Source organism: Dinoponera quadriceps, unplaced genomic scaffold (assembly GCF_001313825.1).
Source record: "Dinoponera quadriceps isolate SergipeBrazil2010 unplaced genomic scaffold, ASM131382v1 scaffold628, whole genome shotgun sequence".
Classification (NCBI taxonomy): domain Eukaryota; kingdom Metazoa; phylum Arthropoda; class Insecta; order Hymenoptera; family Formicidae; genus Dinoponera; species Dinoponera quadriceps.
The window spans coordinates 1,376,081-1,399,973 of record NW_014554836.1 but is presented as its reverse complement, the minus strand read 5'-3'; the positions used below and the strand labels follow the sequence as shown (position 1 = coordinate 1,399,973).

The window sequence follows — 23,893 nt, the reverse complement described above, 5'->3', positions numbered from 1 at the left end:
TTCGCTAATGAGAATCGCAAAGATCGTAGATAAAAATACGCCGGACTTGTCGTCGAGTTGTACTACTACCTGTGGGCTATCGAAGCCCGTGTCCATCCTCTCGGACGGAGTGTCGTTGGGAACTGCGTCTCATCCATCCGTCGGAGGTGGTAATAAGAGAAAGAAGAAGGGAAATTTCGTATGGTGTAATCGACACATGTGATATGATTCTCGAGTCATTTCCGCCCGCTGAAAGTAAAGCTGCCGAAGGCAATTACCAGGTTACCTGAGTTACTCGAGTTGTCGCGCTTCGATTGACGTCGACCTAACCTAGTTCATGCCCGAGGATGTCGTCGGGAATCGCGCGTTCCTCGAGTTAGGTCACGAGAAGTGCGACGGGAGAAGGGGACGAAAAGTCGAGAAAGTGCCATTGTGTTCCCCGATAGGGGCGATACCCCTGTGTTCGTGCGTGCGGAAAGAGCAAGCCCGAAGAAAAGATACCTAAGATCGGAGGTATAGGTTAGGTCAGGTTAGCTCACGTATCCGCGGACAGATCCCCCAAGTATGTCAAATAAGGAGTCGGAGGACGAGGTGCAGATAATATCCGAGAAATTGCAGGCCGCCACGACGCTCGATCCGCCGGCGCACAACAACGCGCAGCAGGCAGCCTGCAGGGGCTCCCGGAAATCCGTCAACAATGGCTCGTCGCCGTGCCAGCCGGTGGTGGACGACAAGAAGGTCTCTTGCGTTGCCGCCGGCGGGGACTTCCACGTGGTGACGAGGAACCTGCCTGAGCTCAATCTGCCGGAGAAGATCCTCATCGTCATCGACACGGTGAGGGAGCAGCAGTGCACACCCTTCAAGCTCGGCACCGGGGCCACGTACTCGCCGCTCTACATGATCAAGCGCGCGGTCGAGAGCTTCGTCCACGCCAAGTCGACCATCCAGATGAGCCATGAGTTCGCGCTGATGACCGTCGACGCGCGGAGCATACACTGGCTCTGCGACTACACCAGCGACATCAGGACGGTGCTGGTCCATCTGGACGGCGTGAGCGAGGACGTGGTGGACGAGGAGCAGCGGATCTACGACCTGGACCAGCTGTTCGAGGCGATCTACACGCGGATCACGATACCGACGACGAGGGAGCAGAGCGCGCCGGCCGCGCCCACCTTCACCTCACGCGTCATCCTCATCTACGGACGCTCCAACTCGATCCCCAAGTTCCACAACGGCCGGAAATACCTTTACGACCTCACCGATAACCCGTACTTTTTCCTGGACGTGCTGTTCGTGCACGAGCCACCCGGGGAGGACAACAGGTGCGAGGAGGTGTACGCCGAGATCACCACGTTGGACACGACGAACCTGTCGTACATCCTGGAGGTCGGCCGGAACGCCGCCAACATACACAACAACATGGCCAAGCTGTTGGCCCATCCGCTGCAGCGACCGTTGCAGAACGACGCCTCCTACACGCTCTACTCAACCCAGGCCGCTCAGGAAGCGCACACCAACGTGTAGTGATCGATGGCTGACCGGTTTCTCGCGAGCGACACTTTCGTCCCCGAGGCGTGTCTCGTCGTGCCGCTTCGAGCCCGCGTCGGATCGGACGTTGGGGACTGCGGTTGGAGATCAGGACTCGACGAACCGTGTCGAACCGCGCGATAAGAACTAGTAATTTTCTATCGAATCATCTGTAATGCGTGTAAACGTGGGCAGAACTGACGGCATGGGGGAAAACGTTGCGTCAATCTAAATTCAGATTTCGGCTGTCGGGAGAAAAACAGTGATGTGTTCAGATTAGATTCAACAATGTTGTTGAATCGGGAAGATTGACTCCAATTATACGACGCTGTTCGACCAATTCGATCGATGCAACAGCTTTTTTCCCCGTACGTCTTTGTCGCAAAAGTGGGATATCGGTTTAGTATACTGCTGTTTGCACGCATTACCGAAGTAAATGCATTGTTGGAGATCAAGGATGAGCGGGAGCTTGGTCTTTAATTTACTGGTTAATTTCTGGCTTAGACTTAACCTGATGATGATGTAATAATTATGTTTTTCTATTCATAGTTAATCGTCACATTTTAAGAGACTTACCGTTTACAAAATTATCACTTTAATGATCAACCGTAAATAGAAAAACACAATGTTTGCATCATCATCGTCATCAGTTTAAATCCGAGTCACAAGTTGACCGGAAAATGGAAGATCGAGAGCCTAGAAGTCAATAAGTTGCTTAATTTCGATCTTGACTCACCTTCCGCAATCCTCGATTTTCAACACTCGATCTGGTCTTCGATATCGGCTCGTTTGAGCCTCGGGAATTGGACAAGTTCCAATCTTCAATTTTCAACACTTACTTTGATACAGACTACACGGAAGATCAACGCGCTCGTTATCGTCCCGTAATTTCGTTTTGATGTCCACCAGTACGAAAACAACCGTCCATTGTCGTCCGAGTTATCGACAGGAACGAATAAAAATTTTGTGCCACACCGTTCGTAAAGTAAGTCTCGCGAGCGAATCGAGCGCGTGAGGTCTCATAGTGGCTCGAGTCTAAAGTTTCAATAATTTCAGATCGCGCACATTGCGACGAGGCGGAGTATCATTCGCTTTGCTGAGCTCAGTGCTTCGCAGAACGACCGTTCGACACGCGTAGCAACTAGTAATCTCGTACTAAATCCTTGTTTCGGCCTCGTAAACGACAACCGTGTGGAACCGATCACTAGTCTTCTTCATGCATTCTAGTTTTAAAGGTTCGGAGAGAATTGGTTTCTTGAATTTTCGTGCTGCTCTTTTCGGCTTCTTTCTGTGGAAAGATCGGTTGAATTAACGGATCGAGCGCGTTTCGGCCGTTCGGGAATTTTCACGAGCCAAATGCTGTTTTCATTCTATTTTAACCTTTATTTTTTTTTTGCGATAATTGTTGTTTCGTACTTCCTTGCGCTCGAGGGGAATTGTCCCACCAGTGCACGGAAACGCACTTATTCATTTTTGTTCTCTCTCTCTCTCTCTCCATGTGTGTCCCCCGCAGGAATCGCGTGTCCACTGTCTCGGCTGCTCTTACACCGCACTGCAGCATCGTCCACCAGGTCACGTCATTTGTACTACGTCGTCCGCTCGAGCGGCTGTCGCTAAAGCTCGTCTTGCACGCTTCGGGCCTTCGCAGAATGACCGACTTATCAATCGAAGAGGATATTTTATACCTCAGCTCTTTGTCTCTAAGTAACGCACAATGACTGTCTTGTGTCTTAAACCAAAAACACCGTTCCGTCGTGAGGGGAAATAAATAAATTTAATCAATAAATAAATTCGGATAAAGATTGGGGGGGGGGGCATAAAATATCGTCTGGAAATTGCAAGTCAATCCTTCTGCTTACGCTCTTTCGTGCTGAAAGCGTCGTTCTATCTTCACTTCTCGTCAGATATCGAAGAAAGATCAAACCAGCGTTGTGATATTTTTCAAACTACTAACCACAGACAGAGATATTGAAATGTAAATAGATACAGATATAAATGTTCGAAGTAAATAACTAGATATAGATACATACACCGTGAGAATGTACCTGGATACACTTCATGAAGTATATATTCTCATAGTATATATATATACACAATTATTTATCTCAAATTTACATCTGTATCTACTTACACTTCTTCTTCAATATCTGTATCTAACTACGTCGAAAAAATATTGTCTAACACAAATGTTAGACAGAACGATGCTGTGATCAGTACGAGAGCGCGCAAGCGACGAGCCCAGCTTAAAGCTGGACGAGGCACCGCTCGGAGGTGAGGTGCGCCGCGAACTTGTCCCTGCGCGCGAAGGTGCGTCCGCAGATGCGACATGAGAACGGTCTCTCGCCGGAGTGCACTCGACGATGGCGGGCCAGGTTGGACGCGTAGGAGAACCTCTGCGGGCACTCGTCGCAGGTGTACGGCTGCTCGCCGGTGTGCGTCCGCCGGTGCTTATTGAGGTCGCCCGCGTGGTTGAACTCCTTGCGGCAGAACTCGCACGTCAATTGGCGCCGTCGTCTCCTGCTCGCCCCCTCCTCGTCGCAAGCTCGCTGGAGCAGCGCGCCGGCAGCTGCTTCTTCGGGATGACTTGCCGCGTCGCCGATCGTCGTCGAGACGACGTCGACTTTATCTTGTACTCGGAAGTCCTCCCCGTCTCCCTCTGGGACACGCGTCTTCCTCGGGGAAAGCGCCGAGCTGCTCGAGACACCGATCACTTCCGCGCCCGGATCTTCGCGAACTTCCCTTGCGATTGTCTCGCCGACTGGCAGTCGCAGGCCGGCCCTTTTGAAGTAATCCTCGATCTTGGCGATACAAGGAGAACAAACTGTGTTCAGAACCTAGACACCGAAGCGGAAGCGAGCGTTAACGTTCTCTCGGCTGGGCAGGGTGATCGAAGGGACGATCCCCTCGATCGCTCCGCCGGGAGGTTTTTTCTAAATTCACCGCCTGACGTTGCGGATACCTGTTGCGTAGTGTAAGGTATTTTTTATGGCTTTTAGGAATATAAGGTAATTGTACATGGACACACGCATACACACACACACACATGCGCGCGCGCGCGCGTATATACTATGTGATGTGATTCTGAAATTATTTGTAAAATGTTAACGACAAATGATGCAATAAATGTTGCGAATGTATATCATGATGAATCTCCGCTGTGAATTTTCGCCACTCCGTGACCGGACTTGGATGCGAAAGTCGCCCTTAGGGCCCGTGTTAAAAGTTGTTGGTTGAAACTTGTCTCAAATGAAATGCTCCGATTGAAATTCAGAGTTCGATGTGAGTTTCTCCGTTGTACAGCATGTGCAAATATAACGGTTGCGTTTCGAAAACACAACGGTTGAGCGAGGGCTCTGCCATTATATATGTGTATACATACCACAGGCTTGAAATTCGGATCTCGCAAGAGCGCGTGAGCCGTTTCGTCCTGGCCGAAGATCGGCAAGGTGTGCCTCTTGCAGCAGAAGCGGCAGCGTCCTTGACCGTAACATGACATGCCTCGGCAGTCATCAAGAGAGAAGAGAAAAAAAAAGAAAGGGACAATCACGACGCACGATGGTTTTCGACGAACGATACGGAAATGGCGAAATTATCGCGACCGACCAAGAAGGCGACCGGTCGTCGTCGGTATGCGTCCGGCTGCGGTTTTTCCGGACGATACCGTCTTGGCGGAGTGGGGACGACATGCCGGGGAATACCCGATTACTCGAACGTCTACACACACGCATATACACACATCCACAAAATGTGACAGATGATACGCGTGTGTGCCTAAGCAGTTTACAAAAGAGATAAACGAAGTGGTGGCGAATATCATCGTGCGGAGACTCGATCGATCGATCCCGTTCGAGGAAAATGCGCGTGATGAATCAACGGTAATTTTTGTTCATCCAATACGTCGATAAGTAGATAAATGTAGCTTTATAAACGAGCGGTTTCACGTAACGGTGAGGTGAGGCGCGGCGATTGCGAATAATTTCGCGAGTATTTTCCTGCGGATTCTATTATGAACTCTACTCGGCCACTCTTCCTCCGCTCTTTTCACGGAAAATACCGCCGATTTGTGGGCCGCTGTTTTATTTGAGCGTTACGTTGGAGGATACCGGTAACTTCGGCGAATCATCGATGATTAATGCCGGGCCGCACGCTTCTTTTATTCACGAATAATTACGTTACACCGACGTCGATCCCGGGTATTATTATTATCTTAAATGTATACACGGGAGGAAATGCTGTTGTATCAGAACGGAATACTTGAGTTATCGAAATCAGTACAATGTATTGCTATTGAATCGAGCAGACCTACTTCGATGATGGTTCTATTCTTCCTATCGATCGATTCGATACATACGATAGTGTTTCCTTCCGTGTGTGGTCTGTTAAACTCGTCATGCGCGATCAATGGATTCTTTGATTCCAAGTCGTGACGTTTGTGTTAGTGAGAGACACCTCGTATGTTCGAGACGCGTTCATTGACGAAAATATACGCACACGCATGCACACACATACATACACACACATCCACAAGCACACATGCATATGTACAAATCGTTAGAAAAGAAAACATCACCGTATATATTTCGATACGTTCGTTAGACTGATAACAGTTATTACTCATTACGTTAGATCGGATGCTACAGTATGTACAATGTATAGTCACAATGACGTAAATTCAGAGCAACGCCTCTCCTGCGCCGAACCATAAGATGTCCCGCTCCCATCGGACTGTGCCTCGACGACTGACTCTTCGGACGACTCCGGTACCGATTTTCCTCCGACGCGAAAGTGCACGGTGAATTTGTAACGCCGTGTACCTTGGCAACCATAAAATTCTCGATCCTGCAATTATGCCGGCCGAAGCGAGACATTTTGTGACCCGTTGTACGCGCATACACATACACACACACAAACACACACACACACACATACAGTCAGTATTCTGATAATTATACAACTATTGCAATGTACTTTTCTATATCACAGTAATGTTAAGTCATCTGCTCATGTAACGTCCGCTCGCAACTCGCGTTGCGAGATATACGTTGGAATTTCAGCCGAGCACGAGCATCAAGTACATCAGTTTCGCGCGTTTCATTTACGGCAACGCATGTGCAACGATGAAGGAAATTAACGGTATCGCATAAATATATTAATACTTCGACGTGAGCGTGAATATCGGATCGGTGCCGGTTGGTTCGTCGTGTTCGTCAAATCAAATAAAACTGAAGACAGAATCGTTCGATATTTCGAGGTGTCGATAATCTCCACGAAGGAAATTAACTGTCCCAGATAACACGGGATATTCTAAAATCATCCCAAGACGCTCTGAGCACATTTAAGGACGTCGATTTTGCCCTGTCTGGGTATATTTTTACGAACAACCAATAGAGTCTCATCGAATCTTTTCTTCAACATACGATTTTCCTACGAGTCAGAATTAAAAAAAAAAAAAAGAAAACGAATCCTCCGCACCGGTTTGATATTTCAAGCTTGTTTCTTTTAACTCAGCCAGTGCTGCACTTAAATTTCGTACTTTTTCCCCTCAACGCTAAGTTATATACTTACGTCATTCTAAAGCAGGGTTCACAAGTCTTAAGCCTTTTGCTCCGAGTACTAAATTGCAACGTAATTCCTAGCAGAAAGCGCTACTACTATTTCTGGTGTTACCAGATTTCGCAATTCCCAAGATTTAAGCGTTATTACGACTTTTAGCAGCGGCGAGAAACGCTTCTTGCCAGAGATTATGTTACATTTTATTACTTAAAGCAAAAGGCTGAAGACTAACTATATCTATTGTAGATCCGAAGATGAGGCAACAAGTGCAACCTGGCTCAGCTGAAACGTACAAAACCTCTCATAATTAAACTAGACCCCGTGCGCTTCATAACGAGCGTAGGTTGACCACAAAACTGACGAGGCAAGCCAACATAATCGGCAACAACGTGGCGCTCGGCCCGGACGCCGAGGATGGACGCCGATGAAGCAGTTCCCCCATGAACCGCGGCCATAACTTCACCAGGTGGTCTATCGTCACCAAGAGGTCGACGCTGGCTGGCACCTGCCTCGTCGCGTTTATCGTTGGAATCGTTGGAATCGTTGGAATCGTTGGAATCATTGGAATCGTGTTGTTTCTTAAATTCTGCAAATTTTTTACGTATGTTTCGTCGTTCTGTGTGTAGGTCTTGTCGACCGGATCATCGGCACCGCTGTGACCGTCCTTCCGGCTCCAGTCGCCGCATTTCGGGAAATTCGGAGGCACCGGCAGCATCTGCTCGTGCTCGCCCACCTTGAAGATCAACGACATTCCGATCTCCGCGTGAAACTCGATGTGACAATGGAACAGCCAGTACCCTGGAAAGCGCACATCGTTGTTATTGATGTAATCCCTTACGTTCCATTAGTTTTCCTTGTTTTTCCTTTCCCTGATTAATCATCACGCTTTGTGAAAAATGACTCGGAATTTGTGATCGATTCGTCTTATCTTATCTTTCGCTGTGTATTCCCCTGTTTTTATCATCGACCCGAATCATTTTTCAAACGCGCGTGAAACATTTTTCAGAGCTCCTTGCATGTTTTGCAACCGTGTTTTGCACAAATCTACGTATATTTCCCATCTCGGAAAAGTTTTTATAATGTTTTCATAATGTTTTTATAATGATAATAATATATTTTAATTTATATGATAATTTTCATGTAAACCACATTTGATAATATAATAAATATATTTAATTATAATAATAATTCTTTTTATAATTACAATTATAAGAACTATAATTATAACAATTATTATTATATTATATATAAATATATTTATTATATTATAAAATGTGGTTTTGCGCACGCTTTGCTGCACCTTCGTGTCTATTTTTTTTTTTTTCGATGAAACGTTATTTTTAAACGAGCACAGTTTTTAAAGAAAGCGTCTGTTATTTGCGGACGCGTCAGTTTGCTTCGCTCCTCCTTTAATCTTTTGTCAAATGGCGCGTGTGTGTGCAACTGCAAATTCTCACCTGGATTATCGGCGAAAAAGCGCAAGATGGTATACCCGCCGTCGGGCACGGTGACCGTGTCTTTCAGGGGCGCTTTTTTGAGCTTCCTATTTATCAGGCCTCGCCTGTCCATTTCCTTCACTTCGGCGACGGTGATGTTGTGCCCGACTCTTTCCATGGCCACCACGCGGAACTGATAACCGTGAAGGTGAAACGGATGATTCGCGTCGAACGTGAAACCTGCGAACAATCGTAGCGCTCGTTAGCGTCGGTGTGAAGCGTCGCTGTGTGACGACCTTGTGCACCTGAGTTGAGTCATCAGGGACAAAACAACGGACCGAATCGGCGGACGCAGCGGAGATTTCTTTCAGCGTTCCGATTCTGGCGACTCACTCCGTGTAACGCGTTAAAAAATTAACAGTAACGGCGGATAATTATGGTAATCGAGTGGCAATTGCGACGAAGTTTGTGCGATCTCGGACGAGAGGAGCGGTAAGAGAAACGCGCGAGAGAGACATAATTGTCGGTTGTATGCACACCTTCGTCTACCAGAACCAGTTCCACCACGCTGTTCATTTTGACTTGAAGCACATGGCTGCAGGCGCAGAAGTTTTTTTCGCATTCCTCGACGGTGCTGGAGTTGCAAAACTGATCCGGCTGAATGAGGTCCCTCTGGGACAGCAGCGGAAACGATGGCAGCTTCATCGATATGTGGTTCAATTGCGGCGTGAACAGTCGCTGTTTATGATCTTTCACTGGAAGAAAAGTCCACAGTCAAAATATCTTATCGAGCAGTAACTTGATAAGAATTCCCAGTAAGCAAGAAATCATTAACACAATGTTATTACAATGATATTTTGTAACATCCATAAAAATTGTCATGTAAAATTAGAAAATTTACTAATGCCTCGAGATCGATTTCGAAGCGATTTCGCTTCGGACGTTGCTCGACAAACGTAACGAAGCTTTGCACCGATCTAATAATAAAGACTCGAGCTTTACCTTGATGGAAGCCGTACAGGTTCTTGCGGTGAAAGCTCGGATTGTCCTTCGCGTAGAAATCGTAAGATATGTAAAACTGATAATCCGGTTCTCTGCTGTTGGAAGCGTCGTCGGAGTCCATTGCGTTCAGCATCGGCATGCTGATGCTGTTGTTCGACTCGGTTCCTTCGTTCAGAGCGTTCACTTGCTGAAATCAGAGCAACCACACATCAGGGGATTTCTTCGAAAATGTCTCCTTCTCAGAACGATTTTGAGATTTTCTACATTATTTTCGCATTACGTACCAATCCGTAGGAGTCATTGCGCACCCGATCGTAGGAAACCTCGACGTCCGGGTTCCCATCGGGCGCGCCTTCGTAACGCAGTATCGCGACTTGGTAAGCGCTCAGGAATCTCTCGTCGCAGTCCATCAGTCCGCGAAATCGCATCCAGTAATTGTCCACCGGCTGATTCGTCTCGACGATGAAGTCGAACCTCTCGCCGGCGTAGCTCACCAGAGACTCGGCTGCGATCGTTTATGAAAATATCAGTACGCGTGAGCTTGTACGCTTCTTCTCTCTTTTTCGTCCTCAGTTCAAACTCAAATTTCTCTCTTACTTTAGATCTTGATTTTTTTTTCAGGATTTCTCCTGAGATTCTACTTAAGTTACGCCTTCTTAAAGCCATTGGATTTTGTTTGATTTTCAATTTTCATTTCTCTCGAAGCTTTTAACGGGAAACTGTTCGTTCGCTATTTATTTAACGCGAGAAATAGAAGCTTAATTTTCGCATTAAATCTTTATTATTAATTAGTGTTATTAATCTTTGTTATTAAATTATTGTTATTATTATCATTATTATCTATCGTGATCCACTGGGATTTATAGACGTCGAAAAGCTTTAAGTAGAAATAAGGGCAAAAGTTGAATCTGCAAAAACGAGATGATCGTACCTTGCACCGGTTCGATGTCGCCTCCGTCCGAACTGATCACGAGCAAGGTATGATTGTCGACGGAAACCTCGATGGGACAGTTCAGGAACTCCGCGTTGATAAGCCTGAACCTATACCGGGAGTTCTGCAAGCGCAAATGCTGAATTCGTGGACTGGCGAAAATCACAAAACAACGTGCGAAAGACTTTCGCGTCGCCCTCCGGTCTCCCTCACAGTCGGAACTTACCGGTTGCACGTCGAACGTCAAAACAGGCATGTCGGCGAGCGTCTCGTTCTCGTCCCTCATGTGCGTGTAACGACCCAGACCGTTAATCAGCAGATTCGGCGCCTTGTTGGTGCCGTTCGCGTGATGATGCGCCAGGAACATACTGTCGCTCAGCTCGTGAACCCAATCGGCCACCACCAGAGTAAACTCGTCGAAGTCGTAGAGATCCTTGTGCCAGTTGACCGCGGGTGGTACGCGGACGAGCAACGGCCCGAACACGCCGTCGCCTCTTTGGAAGCCTGCCAGCGAGAATACACGATCAATTAACGTAGGTGGTGAATTCCGCCGACATATTGAATTCTCTCAAAGTACAAATATTCCTTACGGCGAATATTCATTTATCGATTGATCCGCGCGACTGCGTCCATCGTCGGATAAATTAATTAATACAACAACTGCAAGATTAAGCAACTTATCAAGTAATCTGATAATTAAGCGATTGATATTGCCGTTGAGTATCGAATAGGGGGGGCTCTCGAAATGCGACAACTGCGCGCTTGACGTTAGGGCGAAATCCTAAAAAAACCTCCGATTTGTACGCACCTAAGTGAGAGTGCCAGAAATGCGTGCCGCCTTCGGTGGCGATGTACTTGTACCGGAAGGTCCCCCCGGGTGGAATCGGGCACTGCGATATGTAAGGTACACCGTCCATGTACGGCGAGACGAGGTGATGCTGGCCGTGCCAATGCATCGTCGTGCTGCCGGAGTGCAGCATGTTGATCATGTCGACTATTATCATGTCGCCTTGGCACACCTGCCAATCAAACACAAATCCCTCAGACGATCCGGTAAATTAGAGAGCGGCCGGCATGCGAGACGACATCCCCTTAGGCGTTAAGCGCCCGCGAGCCGTCATTAACGCCATGCGCGACAAATTAGCGGCCATTCAATCACGGTGTATCCCCGGTCTCCCGAGCCGAAGATATTTTTATATCCAGGAGCGGCGGAATGCGCAGGTGGAGGACGAGCAAACGGAACGATCTCGGACGATCGCGTGCGCGATTAGATAAAGAGAGAAAAAGATCTCTTTGGATTTATATCGGAAGAAAAAGTATTTGAAAATTTATTTCTTTTTTTTTTTTACCTGCGGAGGATATAAGGTTTATTCGCAGAGATAAACGTTATTTCTGTGAAACGAACCTTATATCCCACAAATAAATTTTTAGGTAGTTTCCTTCCAGTTTTTGTAGTGTGTGTTCGTTTGACTTGGGTTTGTTTAATACAAACACAATTTAATGCCAAATATCATTTTTGTTTGAATGAAAAAGTTTTTTTTTTCTTAGTATCATCTTTAGTATTTTTCAAACATGATGTTACTTTTTTTATGTAATTTATTGCTTATGACAATATTAATGTAATGTGATGTTTGTATGAAGATACGATAGAAATATGTTATTTGACGTATAAGATACTTATTATTTGAGAAACCAAACAATTCTGTTCGTTGAATCAAACATTCGTTTGATTGCCCTAAAGAGACAAGTTTATTTTAATTAAAGGAATTTTATTAAATTAAAACAAATCTTTCCCTCCGTATACACGATCTCGCGACGTTGCGTGATGATTGTTAATTGCGTCAGATATAGATCTGTGAGTGATTCCCGCGGCGATATCATTGCATAATTGCAATGTAAAGCGGCCGCAATTATCGCTAAATTCAGCCCGCAAATGTGAGCGAGCCAACGAACCGTGACTTTCCTGCCTCGTCAGCGGGGATTTTCAGATTGGCGTGAGAGGGATTCATCGCTTCTTTATTGAATTTCCCGTCTCGTCGTAAATTCACGGCTTGGACGTTAAGAAGGAAACGGAAGGACCTCATTAGGCGTCCTCGTCAGACGCGGAAATACCAAATCGATGCTGCTAATTTCGATTATAAAAATTACCAACACCTTGAAAGTGACTAATAAATCCCTTCCAGTTCCATGTTCGACGTTATCGCTCCTCATATCACCGAAAAATCGATAAACAACCGATGATAATGAAACGACAATAAAGATGACGATTAGATAAATACAGAGTGAGGCGATAGCTGCATACCACTTTGAATATTTTTGAAAGTAAAAATATTTTACCAACGACCAGATGAAGATGAAAACTTGGTAAGAAAAAATAACATCTCCGTTACCGCAACTGAGAACATTTTTTCCCTCTGATCCCCGACGGAAAATTCAATTACACCGAAAGAATTGTTTTCTCCGTGCATTGATATCGATGTAATTTCCGTTATGCCCGTTTCTATCCATCATAATTAAAATCGAATCGACGATCAATTCAACAGAATTGATCAATCGCATTGATCAGTCCAACTAATTGGCCAATACGATTGGTCAATTCCCCGTCAAATCAATCATCGATTAGATTCCAGTCATAATGATAGAAACGGGCGTTAGACAAATTTTTCCCCTGCTTTCGTATTTCGAAGAAATTTAAAGTGGTAATGATTGCCTCACCCTGCATATTCGGACAGCCGATCGTGCGGCTTGTCGGCAAATCGAAATATCGCACCTCGATCGGCGGGCCCGGCAACTGGCGGTTCACGACCAAGAGGGACCTCCTGATACCGTCCGCCGGGACGCAATGAGGCCGAAAGCAGTCCGTGATGTTGAAGGGACAATCGTAGCACGCTTTGCTCATGGTCTCATAAGACTCCAGCTTGAAAGTGTAATAGCAGTCCAGAGGCGGCGCGTCATTCCTGCACGTTCGTCTGCACGCGTGACGGCTCCAATCGACGGTATCGGCGATCTCCGGGTCGACCGGTGCCAGCCCGATATCGTTGTACGCCGTTATCACCGCCTCTGAAATCGGGAAACCATTGTGTTACAGTTTTGAATTGAAATTTGAATTGAATTTGAAACTCGGCCCTCGAAGTCCCGAAGAATATTCGTAAGCTCGCAATTATTTTAAAATATTTCCACTATTTTTTCATTTGTTTTCCTGTCCTGGTTAGCAAGTTTTTCATACATAATCGTATACAACCATGTAAAATCATATGTAATCATATAAGGAATTATATATTATTTAGATAATTTTATATATTTCCATATGATTTTAATAATATAATTATTATTATTACTATATATTGAATCTCGAGTTTCGGGAAACTTGAGAAACTCGAGCGACACGCGTCGGATTTCGAAGTTCGGAACTCCCGGGACGCTTTTCGAATCTCTTGCGTGTTCTTTCACGCAAATTTCTGCGTTGTCCGATGATCGATCGATCAGCGTGCGCGAGAGCGCGTATCACGACTCACCTGACTGACTTTCATGGGCGAATAGATAAGGCAGCAGCAGCAGCACGTTCCAGATCATCGTCTTTCTCGGTCTGCAATCAGAGAGTGATCTAGTAAGTCAAAAGCGGAGATCAGAAGGCGCGCTTTAAACGCATGCAAATTTACGCTCATTAGACAACGTCACGTTCCCGCGGATCCCGCGAAGATAACATCGCGGAGACGGGGAGAGGAATCAACTCGAAGAACATCGGTGCGCACGAATTGAGATATTCGAAAGATATTGTGCGCGTACGTGCGCGACGGTGGCTTATGTAATACGCGTGCACCATTGAGAGCCTTCCTCGCGGGACAATATTTTGAATTTTCACGAGAGATGCTGCACGATCGACCGAATATTGTCAGGTTTATGATTTTCAAAAGAAAGAGACTTCCTTCTTCCAATTGACTTTGCTCTTCGTGACGTCGATTCTGAATTTATTATTACTATTAATTATTATTAAAAATTGAATATTATTATAATTATTATGATTCAAAAAAATGTATTTTGTTATTAAATTTATTATTATTATATTTAAGATTTATTGTTGTTATTATTATTATCATATTCAGAAATTTATTAAGAGCTTTTCAGCGATATGAAGTAAAAAAAAAGTGCACGGTCATTGTTTATAAATAATTGAGATTTTTGCATGTGCTTTTAACAGGATCGTTCGATCCTCTTCCACGAATTTGAAGATTTAAAAAGATCTAAAAGATTGCGGGATCTCAAAATTGTCGTAATTTCGGGGAAAGGCCTTTTTCAACGTTATCAAATATCGACATTTCTCAAATTAATTCTGTTACATTTCCGAACGGCGCTGGAGAGGCCTTTTATCAGGAATTACGTTACATTTTATTGCGAACGGCTGAAGGCTCACTAACCTGCCGATAGATCCGAACAAACAGGCGACTTACTTATTTTATGTGTTTTTCGTGTTATCGAGGTAACTTAACGATTTATTTAACGAGTTAATGAAAAGCGACGGAAAACAAAATACGACAAGAGCGTAAAGAGCCGAAGAAACGTCGAAGAGTGGCCGGTGTTTACGGGGACGGATGCAATCTAAAGCGAGAGAATCGTCCGAAGGCACGTTCTCGAAATAGAAGAAGTACGTCCTGGAAGAGCTCCGACTCCCGGGATTTCTTAATCACACGAGCCTCTCATGTGTATTACACATCACTCGGCGATAATCCTCATTTGTCCATGAGAACGGCCGTTCACGACTGCTCGTCTCGTCGGTGGCAGCGCACACGGTGGCAATCGCGAAGACACATCGCAATGTCGACATCCCCGACGCTTTTTACGACACGACGCGACGTTACATACGCGCACACAGGTGTCGTATCGCGGCTTTTCACGAATTTAGCACGTGCCGACTGAGACACGCGCCGCAACGCGGACCTTTATCTTCTTCTTTGACCTTCCTTCCCAAAGCCTTTTTTACTATCTCGGATATCCTCTCATATTTTCGGCTCCGGTCTCGGAGCCGTAATCTGCGTGCGCAAATTCCCAGCCCCGAAACGTAGTCCTTCGCATTTTATTATCTGATCGAAACTAGACCCGCATTTTTCGAGTTTAACTTATTTCCACAGCTCTGTTGATTCATGCTGACCTGTAACTTCGTTCAGGCCGTTTTATTTTCTTCGAGGGAAAACGAACCTTTTCGGCAATTTGAACCGGGATCCGGACTCGTAAACTTTGAATACGTACGAGTATGTAAAGGGAGCCTTGGATTGTCTATCGATAGACACAGTCCATGAGTTTAGGTAGTTTTAGTCGTCTCTCCGCCACCGCTCGTACAGTCGGTGGCATCCATATGTTATACTATTCCTTGGTTACACCGATTTTCAGCCTTTTACATAATGCATAAGGTTGAATGTCGCAGAAGTAACTCTGGTTATTTAACGGCTCTTGATTCAATTATAATGCACACAGAAAAATGCACACCGCATTCGAGTAAATATTACTGAGGTTGCAAATATTTCGTATAAGTTTATATATCCGCAAGTATAAGTTCACCATAAATATCGAAGTTTCGATCTGTTAAAAGTTCAATCTATTAAAAGTTTCAAGGAACGGTAGAAACAGTATACGCCGACTGTACGAGCAACACATCACCCGAGTACCAAGAGCCGGCATAAAGTAGATTAAACCCGGCCGCGTGTTTCGCCCTAGTTATTTCCAAAATTTTACATCATGCGTGCGACCACTCGCACCTACCGAATCTTAGGCTGGTGACAACGTACGTATCGACATGGCACGTGGAGGCGCAGCTGTTATTTGCAACTGAGCTAATAATCACGTTATTATACAAGAAAGGCGTTAACTCCAGCGCCCGCTGTTTTCCAATTTGCCCTTAGCGGCGCGGAATCGGCTTGGAGATACTCGAACACCCGCCCCTAAGTAAAGCCCGCATAATGTGCGCTCGCGTCGTTAATTGTGAAAATATCAGCAGCCCGCTCGTCGAACACCCGTTCTCGAGCTGCTTCGAACTGGAATGCGTGTTTATGTATTATTCATACTCGCATCAGGTCGCACGCTATTAATCATATGTATATATCGGTTTTATAATATCTTTCGATGTCCTCCGACTCCCACACGCACGTAATTAATTGATATAGTCAATTCAGCGTCGTCGTGTGCACGTACGAGCGAGACATCGTTGTTTTGACATCAGTAGACTGCTCTCTTCGAACTTGACTCGCGCAATGTGTTCAGTACCGAAACAATGAGACGCACAGCATTCGTCTTAACGATCTCATGTCACGTCCGTTGTTACGAAACACTCTTACTTACATTAGTTCCACGTTTAATTATCTTGTGGCGAGGAGATACCTGCAGGTTTTCCCCTTGCATCTCGTTAATGGGAGTCATTGGAAACGCCGTATGCCGTGGAAAACATCCGAAGGTTGTCCGCGAAAGAAATGGGGATATTTAGAGCGCCGAAATTCCGGGTGATTTTTGATAAATTAACAGCGCGTGCACAATAATCTGAACTACTTTTACACTCGGAGATTTCTATGGATTGATATTGCCAAAGGTAGCAAAATTGCAAAATCGCTCTTAATAAATTTCTGAATATAATATAATATAGTAATAACAATAAATCTTTATATTTTAATATTTTCGTATTTAAAGACCAAAACAACAAGAATGTCCAGTTAGGTGCGCGAAGTGTTTTTACTTTTACCTCGTCGCGAAATAGCTGCGCGACGATACGCCGGCGATAACAAAATTTTCGTTACGGAATAAGGGGGCTGGGATTTCGCAGAATAACGCAACACCGAACACGCAATACGTGACTCACCGCATCATCCTCGCACCCTTCTCGATTTCCCGCAGGATATCCTCCTGACGATCGGACGATGAGGATCGACAAGACGCTGTTCGAGATGATCCGCCGAGCGAGAATAATCCGTCGTCGGCGGTGCGCCTCGACGGGCGTTGAATTCTCCGTTCACGATTCGGGGAGACTCCTCTCGCACGTGCCGGAAGACCGAATCTCTTCTTTCACTTCCGCCCCGAGATGACTCCTCGTCCGATGTCCGAGACACAGTGACCGCACCGCGGCGATGTAACACGAGATACTGAAGAACCAGCGCGCCGTCATTCGCCCCTCTCAGGAGTCCTCTTTTAAGAGGATCCGCCGCGAATGGCCGGCGAGGGGGGCGTTCTGCTTCTTCACCTTGTCTCACCTAGACCACCAGGTAGAATACAGACGCGACGACGACGACAACGCACGGCATGCCGCGACGCCGGCGATCACGGCCGTCCCTTTCGCTGTCTCTCTCCTGCGGGAAACCATGTCCGGCGAGTTTCCCTCTCAGATTTCCACCATCGACTCGTTTGAAACGAGATTTGTGAGCGGAAGAGGACGATGATGATGATGATAAGGAGCAGAGGAAGAAAAAGAAGCGCTCCTCCCACAGCAATTTCTTTCTTTCTTTCTTTCTTTCTTTCTTTCTCTCTCTCTCTCTCTCTCTTTTCCGTGTAGATCGGCCCGGCGTGGCACTCGCGGCGAGAAGGAAACTCGATTTGACGCATTTCGGCCCCGTCGAGCGACGAAGGAAAGCGCCTTATCTTCATCGTAATTGAACTTAATACCCGGGCTGGGCACGATAAGCGAGCATTACCTGGCTCTGTTTGCTCGCTATAACAGCCGGAATATTGTAAATAATACGCCCGGATCGAACCTTAGTTCTATATTATGTCTTCAAAAGTCTTCTGTTGTGCTCTTTTGATGCTACAAATTGGAAGTTATTCCTGTTTCCTCCATTTGAACACTTAGAATTTAAAATTCTTCCAGAGGAGGTTTAAATTCCCTTTGTAGGAATCGAAGGAATATTATTAGTGCTGTTTTGATGCTATAAATGGTAAGTTATTTTCATTTTTTCTACTTAAAGACTTAATGTAGAACTAAGTAGATTTAAACGTAGGACCAAAATTTCGACATATTCAGATGACAATCGAATCATTCTTCCGCGGATCGTTCGTGCGTTTACATGAACGCCGAGAGTCTCTGATGACTCGTCGCTCTCTGAACTTCTCGAAGTGAAATCTCGTTGAAAATAAGACTGGAAAATTCGTTGTATGCTCGGATCAAATACTCCTGTTCTTTACATTTTCTTCTTCCTGAACCTTCTTGGCAATAATTGTTGAACCTACACTGAGAAAAAATATTTAGTGTAATACATTATACATTGTTCTAACAACTCGAGAGTATTAGTTTCAGTAATATGAAACTGTGACTTACTCGAATTACCGCCGTTGATCAATTCCATTGATAGAACAGCCCTTTTAGATAGATTTATTTAACTTTGGGATAAAATCTCCTCAGTTTCATAATAAAATAGGGCTGTGAAAAAGTATTAATCAAAGCGAGTCATTTAAACAAATACAGCAATAGTTACGTAGTAGCATTCTTGGCCATGTACAAGAGCGAAAAATCAGTCGAATTCGAATAATTCGTCGCTTCAAGTCGCTTACAAAATGCGAAGATTTTCTTATTTACGATGAAGTTTTCGTGCAACAGCGCCGTAGGATATTCTATTTTTTGCTCGGAAAAACATCCTTTTCATCGAGAAACGTAAAACCTGTCAAGTTCTCATCGGCGTTTTATTACGCACATCGGAATGATGCGCATCGCCGATGATTACCCGCGATGAGCATAAATTTCGATCTGCAAACGCGATTAATTTTCCGAGTCTCCCTGATTTCCTAGGATCCACGCGTCATCGTAAATTGCATTGTGGTGTAATGTCTGGGTATTAATGGGATAACAATATACGACGATCATTGTAAATTCCTCCGGAGGAAGAGCGAAGCTGATCGAGCGAACGAGGAAGAGATGCGTTTGCTCGCTTCAGCACGCGCACGGCAGTAAACGCACTTTCGTTCACTCCCGACGACGCAATTGCGCAACGCATCGCACCAAAATCGTCAATTACAACACCAACCGGTCGTTTCGTGGCACGAAAGGAACAAAGTTCAATCGTTCGTGCGTGATGCTCGCGAAACGCGCGCTTACGCATTCGCGTACAATCGATAAAAGACCTCTTCTTTGCGTTCGAGGCTGAAAACACTCGTAATTTAATCGAGATTAATCGTGCGAAAATAAAAACAGGAAACGGATAAGTCAAGAAGGGGAGAAAAACGACGAAACGGAGCCTCACGTCGGAAATTGATTTCACCGAGTTGAAAGTTTGAATTCCACATTAAGTCTTCAAGGGGGAGAAAACGAAAGTAGGTTTCTACGATAAGTGCTCCTTTAATGCTGCAAATGAGAGCTGAGACCTCGAAAATTTAAATTTTAGTTCTGTATTAAGTACTCTTCAAGTAAAGAAAACAGCAACTTCCTCATTTGTAGCGTTAAAGGAGCACAGTAGGAAGACCTTCGAAGATTTAATGCAGAACTAAATTAAAGTAGGACTAAAATTTCGACTCGGATCACGACGAGTGTCTACGCTTCTTGGAGCCTGCGTTCCGTGAGAATTTCGTTTTCCGAATTTTAATTAGAAATTTACTTATACATTTATTTATTACTCATTCGGGATAGATTTTCCTTTTGTTTAAGAAAAATATAATAACACTTGTGGAGATAGTATTCACACCAGAAAGAAGAAAAGATAAGAGAGAATTAAGATAAGAGAGAAGTGAGATTTTAGCTCAACGATACCGATAATGACGAAATATCGGATACGATTGTTAAGAGTGCGTTCCATTGCAAATGTTGCCCGATAAGAAGGGACGAATTTCAATTATAACAAGAACTTTCAATATGTCATTTAACCGTATCTTATCGTATTAATGACACGAACATATGGCGTGATATGCTGTATTTGCCAGTAAAATTAGCATCGGAAGAAATGTTTCTGAAGCTGTTACGTCGCTGTAAGATAAGAAGGCGTTATCTAGAAAGTCACACTAGTGTCTAGCATGAGGCGTTTCATATTTAGCGGACAGGTCTGAACAGTCGAGCCTCTTTCCCTTTTCCTTTTCTTTTCGATCAATGCGAAGCACAGATTTGTGTGTGAGTTATTTCTTATAATATGATATTCTATATACAAATGGTTGTTCTTCGTTGGAACGTTCCAACCCCGATTGAGATCCTTCTCAGCCGAACTGATGCGAAGAATATCAAAGAACGCACACTTGTACTTGGCTCATATCGGCTTAATAAAAAATTAAAAGGAAGACTTATCTGGATTCTCCTAATAGCCGTTTCATCCTTTCAGATTTAAACGCGCCGGCTTCGCCGAAAAAACGTTGCGTCTCGCACTGTCCGCACTGTCCGTGAAACAGAAAATACTTGGCTGTATTTAACGCGTGAAATACAAATAATACACATACAGTGCGCGAAACGAAAAGAAGATCGAAGTACAAAATAGCTTGGACAGAGTTAATCCAAATCAAAGAACAGTGTAAATTCACGGTTGATGAACATTGTAATTGAATTGACGCAAGGAATTATAGGAAGTGGAAACATACGGAATAATAGAAGAAATAATAGAAGCGAGATAGAAGCATATGCGCCCGAGTACGATCTAACAGATTGCTGTAATGGCGTCGTTGCTACAAGGTGCGCATTAATCGAATAATGTTTTTGTTCCTGACGAATGATACGATTAAATCAGTGGTCCGTGTGGACATTACCTCGCCACCACTTGGGCGAGAATCCTGCGGAACAGGTTTCGAGGGAATTCCCCGTGCTCTTCGACTCGATTTATGGCGAGGAACCAGTAGCCGCCGACTCGCGTCAGCCGATGATGACGTGCCCGTGTCATTTCACATGTACTTCCTGGTTTACGTGGGACGGTTTTCGCGAACACTTCATCCGTTCCTCCGATGCCAGGTGTATTAATATTAATCTATCGTGCCTTTTACGTAAACCACCTTCCACGATCTTCGCCGCGGTCTCTGCGCTGCGCTTGCGATAAAACGGCTAAGGTCACAACAATGCCGCAATACACACGATCACGTCGTTACTTTTCATAAACGATTTCGTAATTATCTCTGTCTTCATTAGTGGGAAACGACGTGGAGTTTCGCCTTGACTGCATATCGATGGTGGGCACGCTCGCGCTTCGCGGTGGAGAGGAAGAAGAAGAAGGGGTAAGGAAGCGGGTGTATGCATGCTTTATGTGTGTCTTCCCATTCTCTAGATCGAGGATTGCACGATCCCCAAGCTTGTATGTACGATTAAGATCGAAAGTCGCATCGAAAGTAAAATCGAAAGTGGGAATGTGTTTTAATATGGGCAATGACTTGTCAAATATGTCTATAAAGCGGAGGAAACGGAAATAACTCCCCACTTGTAGCATCGAAGGAGCGCGATGGGAGGCCTAATGAAGACACAAATTTATATTCTGAACTCACTTTTATCGATAAAAATGCCTTAATGGCCGTCTGGTCCCTCGCTGAAACTGTCTTTGTGGACTCCCTCAGAATTCTGAAAAGGAATAATAAATCAGTGAGCCGTATGAGCCGTAGTTTCGACTTGACGCGTAAGACTAGAAAACCGTGTAATTCTCGGGATCCCGGCAATGGTCAGGCATGACGCAGTGTGTGCACGCACGAGAGAGCAGCGGAGGCCGACCCTCGAGATTGAATTCGTCGGATAAAAAAGCGCGACCCGCGCGCTCGGGTGCGTCTCAAGGGCGAGATGTTACCGTATATTACATAATTCGGAATTACAGGTCGCGAAGGTCGTCGCGATACAATGTAACGAACGTGTAAGGAATGACGACAAATTGATCAGCGGTGAAAGAGAGAGAGAAAGAGCAGCACACACCATGTGCGGCATGCGAGGAGCGAAATTATTATCCGCATGGTATGAGCGCGCGGCTCTTACGCAATGACCCCGCGATGGACCATGGCCGCAAAACAAAGGGCCCTGAGAGACGGTGCGACGTCCGCTGTCTTGGACAATGCTCCGAGAGCGAAGACGCGGATCGGCCACGTGAGTTGCCTCCCCGTGGAAAAGCGCCGTCGCTTTCACACGACCGGCATTCCCACCCGACGCCTTTTTGTCTCCTGGAAAAAACGTCTTAAGGATGTTCGAAAGATGTCAAAAATAAATGAGAGACGCTTTTTGGGCCTCTATTAGAAGCTTGTGCCATCCAGGTCTCTGTTTCCCGTTCCGTCATTCAGATTTCGACTTTCTCTTGTGTGGGAGATACGATTTTCTTTCTTTCTTCCTTTTTTCCTCTCTCTTTCTCTCTCTCTCTCTCTCTCTCTCTCCGAAATACAACACGAACGTTCGGGCTGCGCGACGACGTTGAAAAAGATCAGAAAAAAGAAGGACCTTTTTTGTCGGACGCTCGCTCTCGTCCATCTGCGGTGGGAATGGAGAAAGTCCCGGCGGGATGCGGGTAGTTCCCCGGCGAACGACGAGGATGACGAGGTTCGCGCGCCGCGAAATAGACGCGCAAGGACGCGCGAGAGCGTTCCCCTCACGACGCCGTGCGCCTGAAGTCATCAACCGCATTCCGCCGTGTTGTTTCTACCGGGCGGCTACCTTTCTCCGTGTTTTTTTTCGGACTGTTCAGTCCTATGGAAATGGAAGAGAAAATAAATGCTCACAGGCACGAACGAGCGCTTGAGAGTGCAGCTTGTGCAGCTCTGCCTGATATTGCATGTGCCGGCAGCTCAATGATTATCGTGATTTCGTAACGTCAGGTGTTACGTGTGTATGTGTGTGTGTGTAATAAATATACTCTGGTATCTCAATCTGGAAGACGACGAGGAAGACACTTAGATTCGGGAAAACCCTTCGATAAGTGACATCGATTGGCCCTTGTAGGTCTTATTCTTTATATGTTTACGTATACTAGAGAGATTTTTCTCTACCTGTAAGCAGATATATGGAAAAAACAAATGTTATATCATGTGAAAGCTAGCCATTCGATTTAATCTAGGAAATGTGAAATATGTTTCTCACACAAGTTGCCAAACATCCTTAATTTGTTCCCAGTGAATACCAACTAAGAATAACGGGACGTCAATGTCATAATTTCCCATTCAACAAGGTAAATGCAATATAACACGCGTGTTACGTAACAGTTACATTATTGAGAGGGGAATTTATAACATTGATGTTGTGTTACTGTTAGTTAATTAGTGTTTACTGGGTTATTTATTACCTTCATCATTAGCTATGGCGGTGTGCATATATGAGATTCTATGAAAATTGTTAAATACCATTTCAAAAGTATTGAAACTTTTGTGTGCTCCGATTAAAAAGCAATCGAATATTTTGAAGCCAAAGTTGCAACAAAACTTATAATTTTTTCTTGGTTTGTTAATATGAATATCTCGGGTTACAGCTGATTATATCCCGTAAAGCCAGAATATCACGTCACTGATGAGGTGATACTGAAGACTGTCAGCTCTGGATAAATTTTTGCAACTACCATGGGGGGGCCCAAGGTAA

General features: G+C 45.1%; 3 protein-coding genes across 8 annotated transcripts; 1 reads left to right on the top strand and 2 right to left on the bottom strand.

The window, feature by feature from the left end:
• Positions 1-91: 91 nt before the first annotated feature.
• On the top strand, positions 92-3,681 carry LOC106742290 (BRISC and BRCA1-A complex member 1-like). Its single transcript, XM_014615099.1, has one exon. It carries the CDS (start codon positions 544-546, stop codon positions 1,501-1,503), a length of 960 nt encoding a protein of 319 aa, XP_014470585.1. The 5' UTR covers positions 92-543; the 3' UTR covers positions 1,504-3,681.
• Positions 3,682-3,725: 44 nt separating this feature from the next.
• On the bottom strand, positions 3,726-5,971 carry LOC106742291 (zinc finger protein 771). Its single transcript, XM_014615100.1, has 2 exons — positions 4,886-5,971; positions 3,726-4,340 (listed from the first exon to the last, which is right to left on the bottom strand). Exons 1-2 carry the CDS (start codon positions 5,000-5,002, stop codon positions 3,750-3,752), a joined length of 708 nt encoding a protein of 235 aa, XP_014470586.1. The 5' UTR covers positions 5,003-5,971; the 3' UTR covers positions 3,726-3,749.
• Positions 5,972-6,060: 89 nt separating this feature from the next.
• On the bottom strand, positions 6,061-23,804 carry LOC106742289 (laccase-1-like). 6 transcript variants are annotated; one of them, XM_014615097.1, is made up of 17 exons: positions 23,604-23,804; positions 23,178-23,310; positions 22,766-23,011; positions 21,838-21,910; positions 21,115-21,383; positions 18,716-20,748; positions 17,270-18,628; positions 13,944-14,014; positions 13,199-13,488; positions 11,237-11,447; positions 10,655-10,932; positions 10,429-10,552; positions 9,782-10,002; positions 9,498-9,684; positions 9,035-9,250; positions 8,517-8,735; positions 6,061-7,857 (listed from the first exon to the last, which is right to left on the bottom strand). In XM_014615097.1, the coding sequence occupies exons 7-17, from the start codon at positions 17,275-17,277 to the stop codon at positions 7,388-7,390; spliced, it is 2,295 nt and encodes a 764-aa protein (XP_014470583.1). In that variant the 5' UTR covers positions 17,278-18,628; positions 18,716-20,748; positions 21,115-21,383; positions 21,838-21,910; positions 22,766-23,011; positions 23,178-23,310; positions 23,604-23,804; the 3' UTR covers positions 6,061-7,387. The 6 variants fall into 6 exon arrangements, with proteins under 6 accessions (XP_014470583.1, XP_014470581.1, XP_014470584.1 ...); XM_014615095.1 differs by having other exon boundaries at positions 17,270-18,623; positions 22,766-23,310; XM_014615098.1 differs by lacking the exon at positions 22,766-23,011 and having other exon boundaries at positions 23,044-23,310.
• Between the last annotated feature and the right edge of the window lie 89 nt (positions 23,805-23,893).

Bases quoted from the DNA above. Each gene is read 5' to 3' on its own strand.
- LOC106742290 (XM_014615099.1), top strand. From the start codon at position 544: ATGTCAAATAAGGAGTCGGAGGACGAGGTGCAGATAATATCCGAGAAA.
- LOC106742291 (XM_014615100.1), bottom strand. From the start codon at position 5,002: ATGTCATGTTACGGTCAAGGACGCTGCCGCTTCTGCTGCAAGAGGCAC. The intron at 4,341-4,885 runs GTATGTATACAC...TTCGGTGTCTAG, and splicing joins ATCCGAATTTCAAGCCTGTG to GTTCTGAACACAGTTTGTTC.
- LOC106742289 (XM_014615095.1), bottom strand. The intron at 13,489-13,943 runs GTGAGTCGTGAT...TCCCGATTTCAG, and splicing joins CGCCCATGAAAGTCAGTCAG to AGGCGGTGATAACGGCGTAC. The intron at 9,251-9,497 runs GTAAAGCTCGAG...CTTTTCTTCCAG, and splicing joins CCTGTACGGCTTCCATCAAG to TGAAAGATCATAAACAGCGA.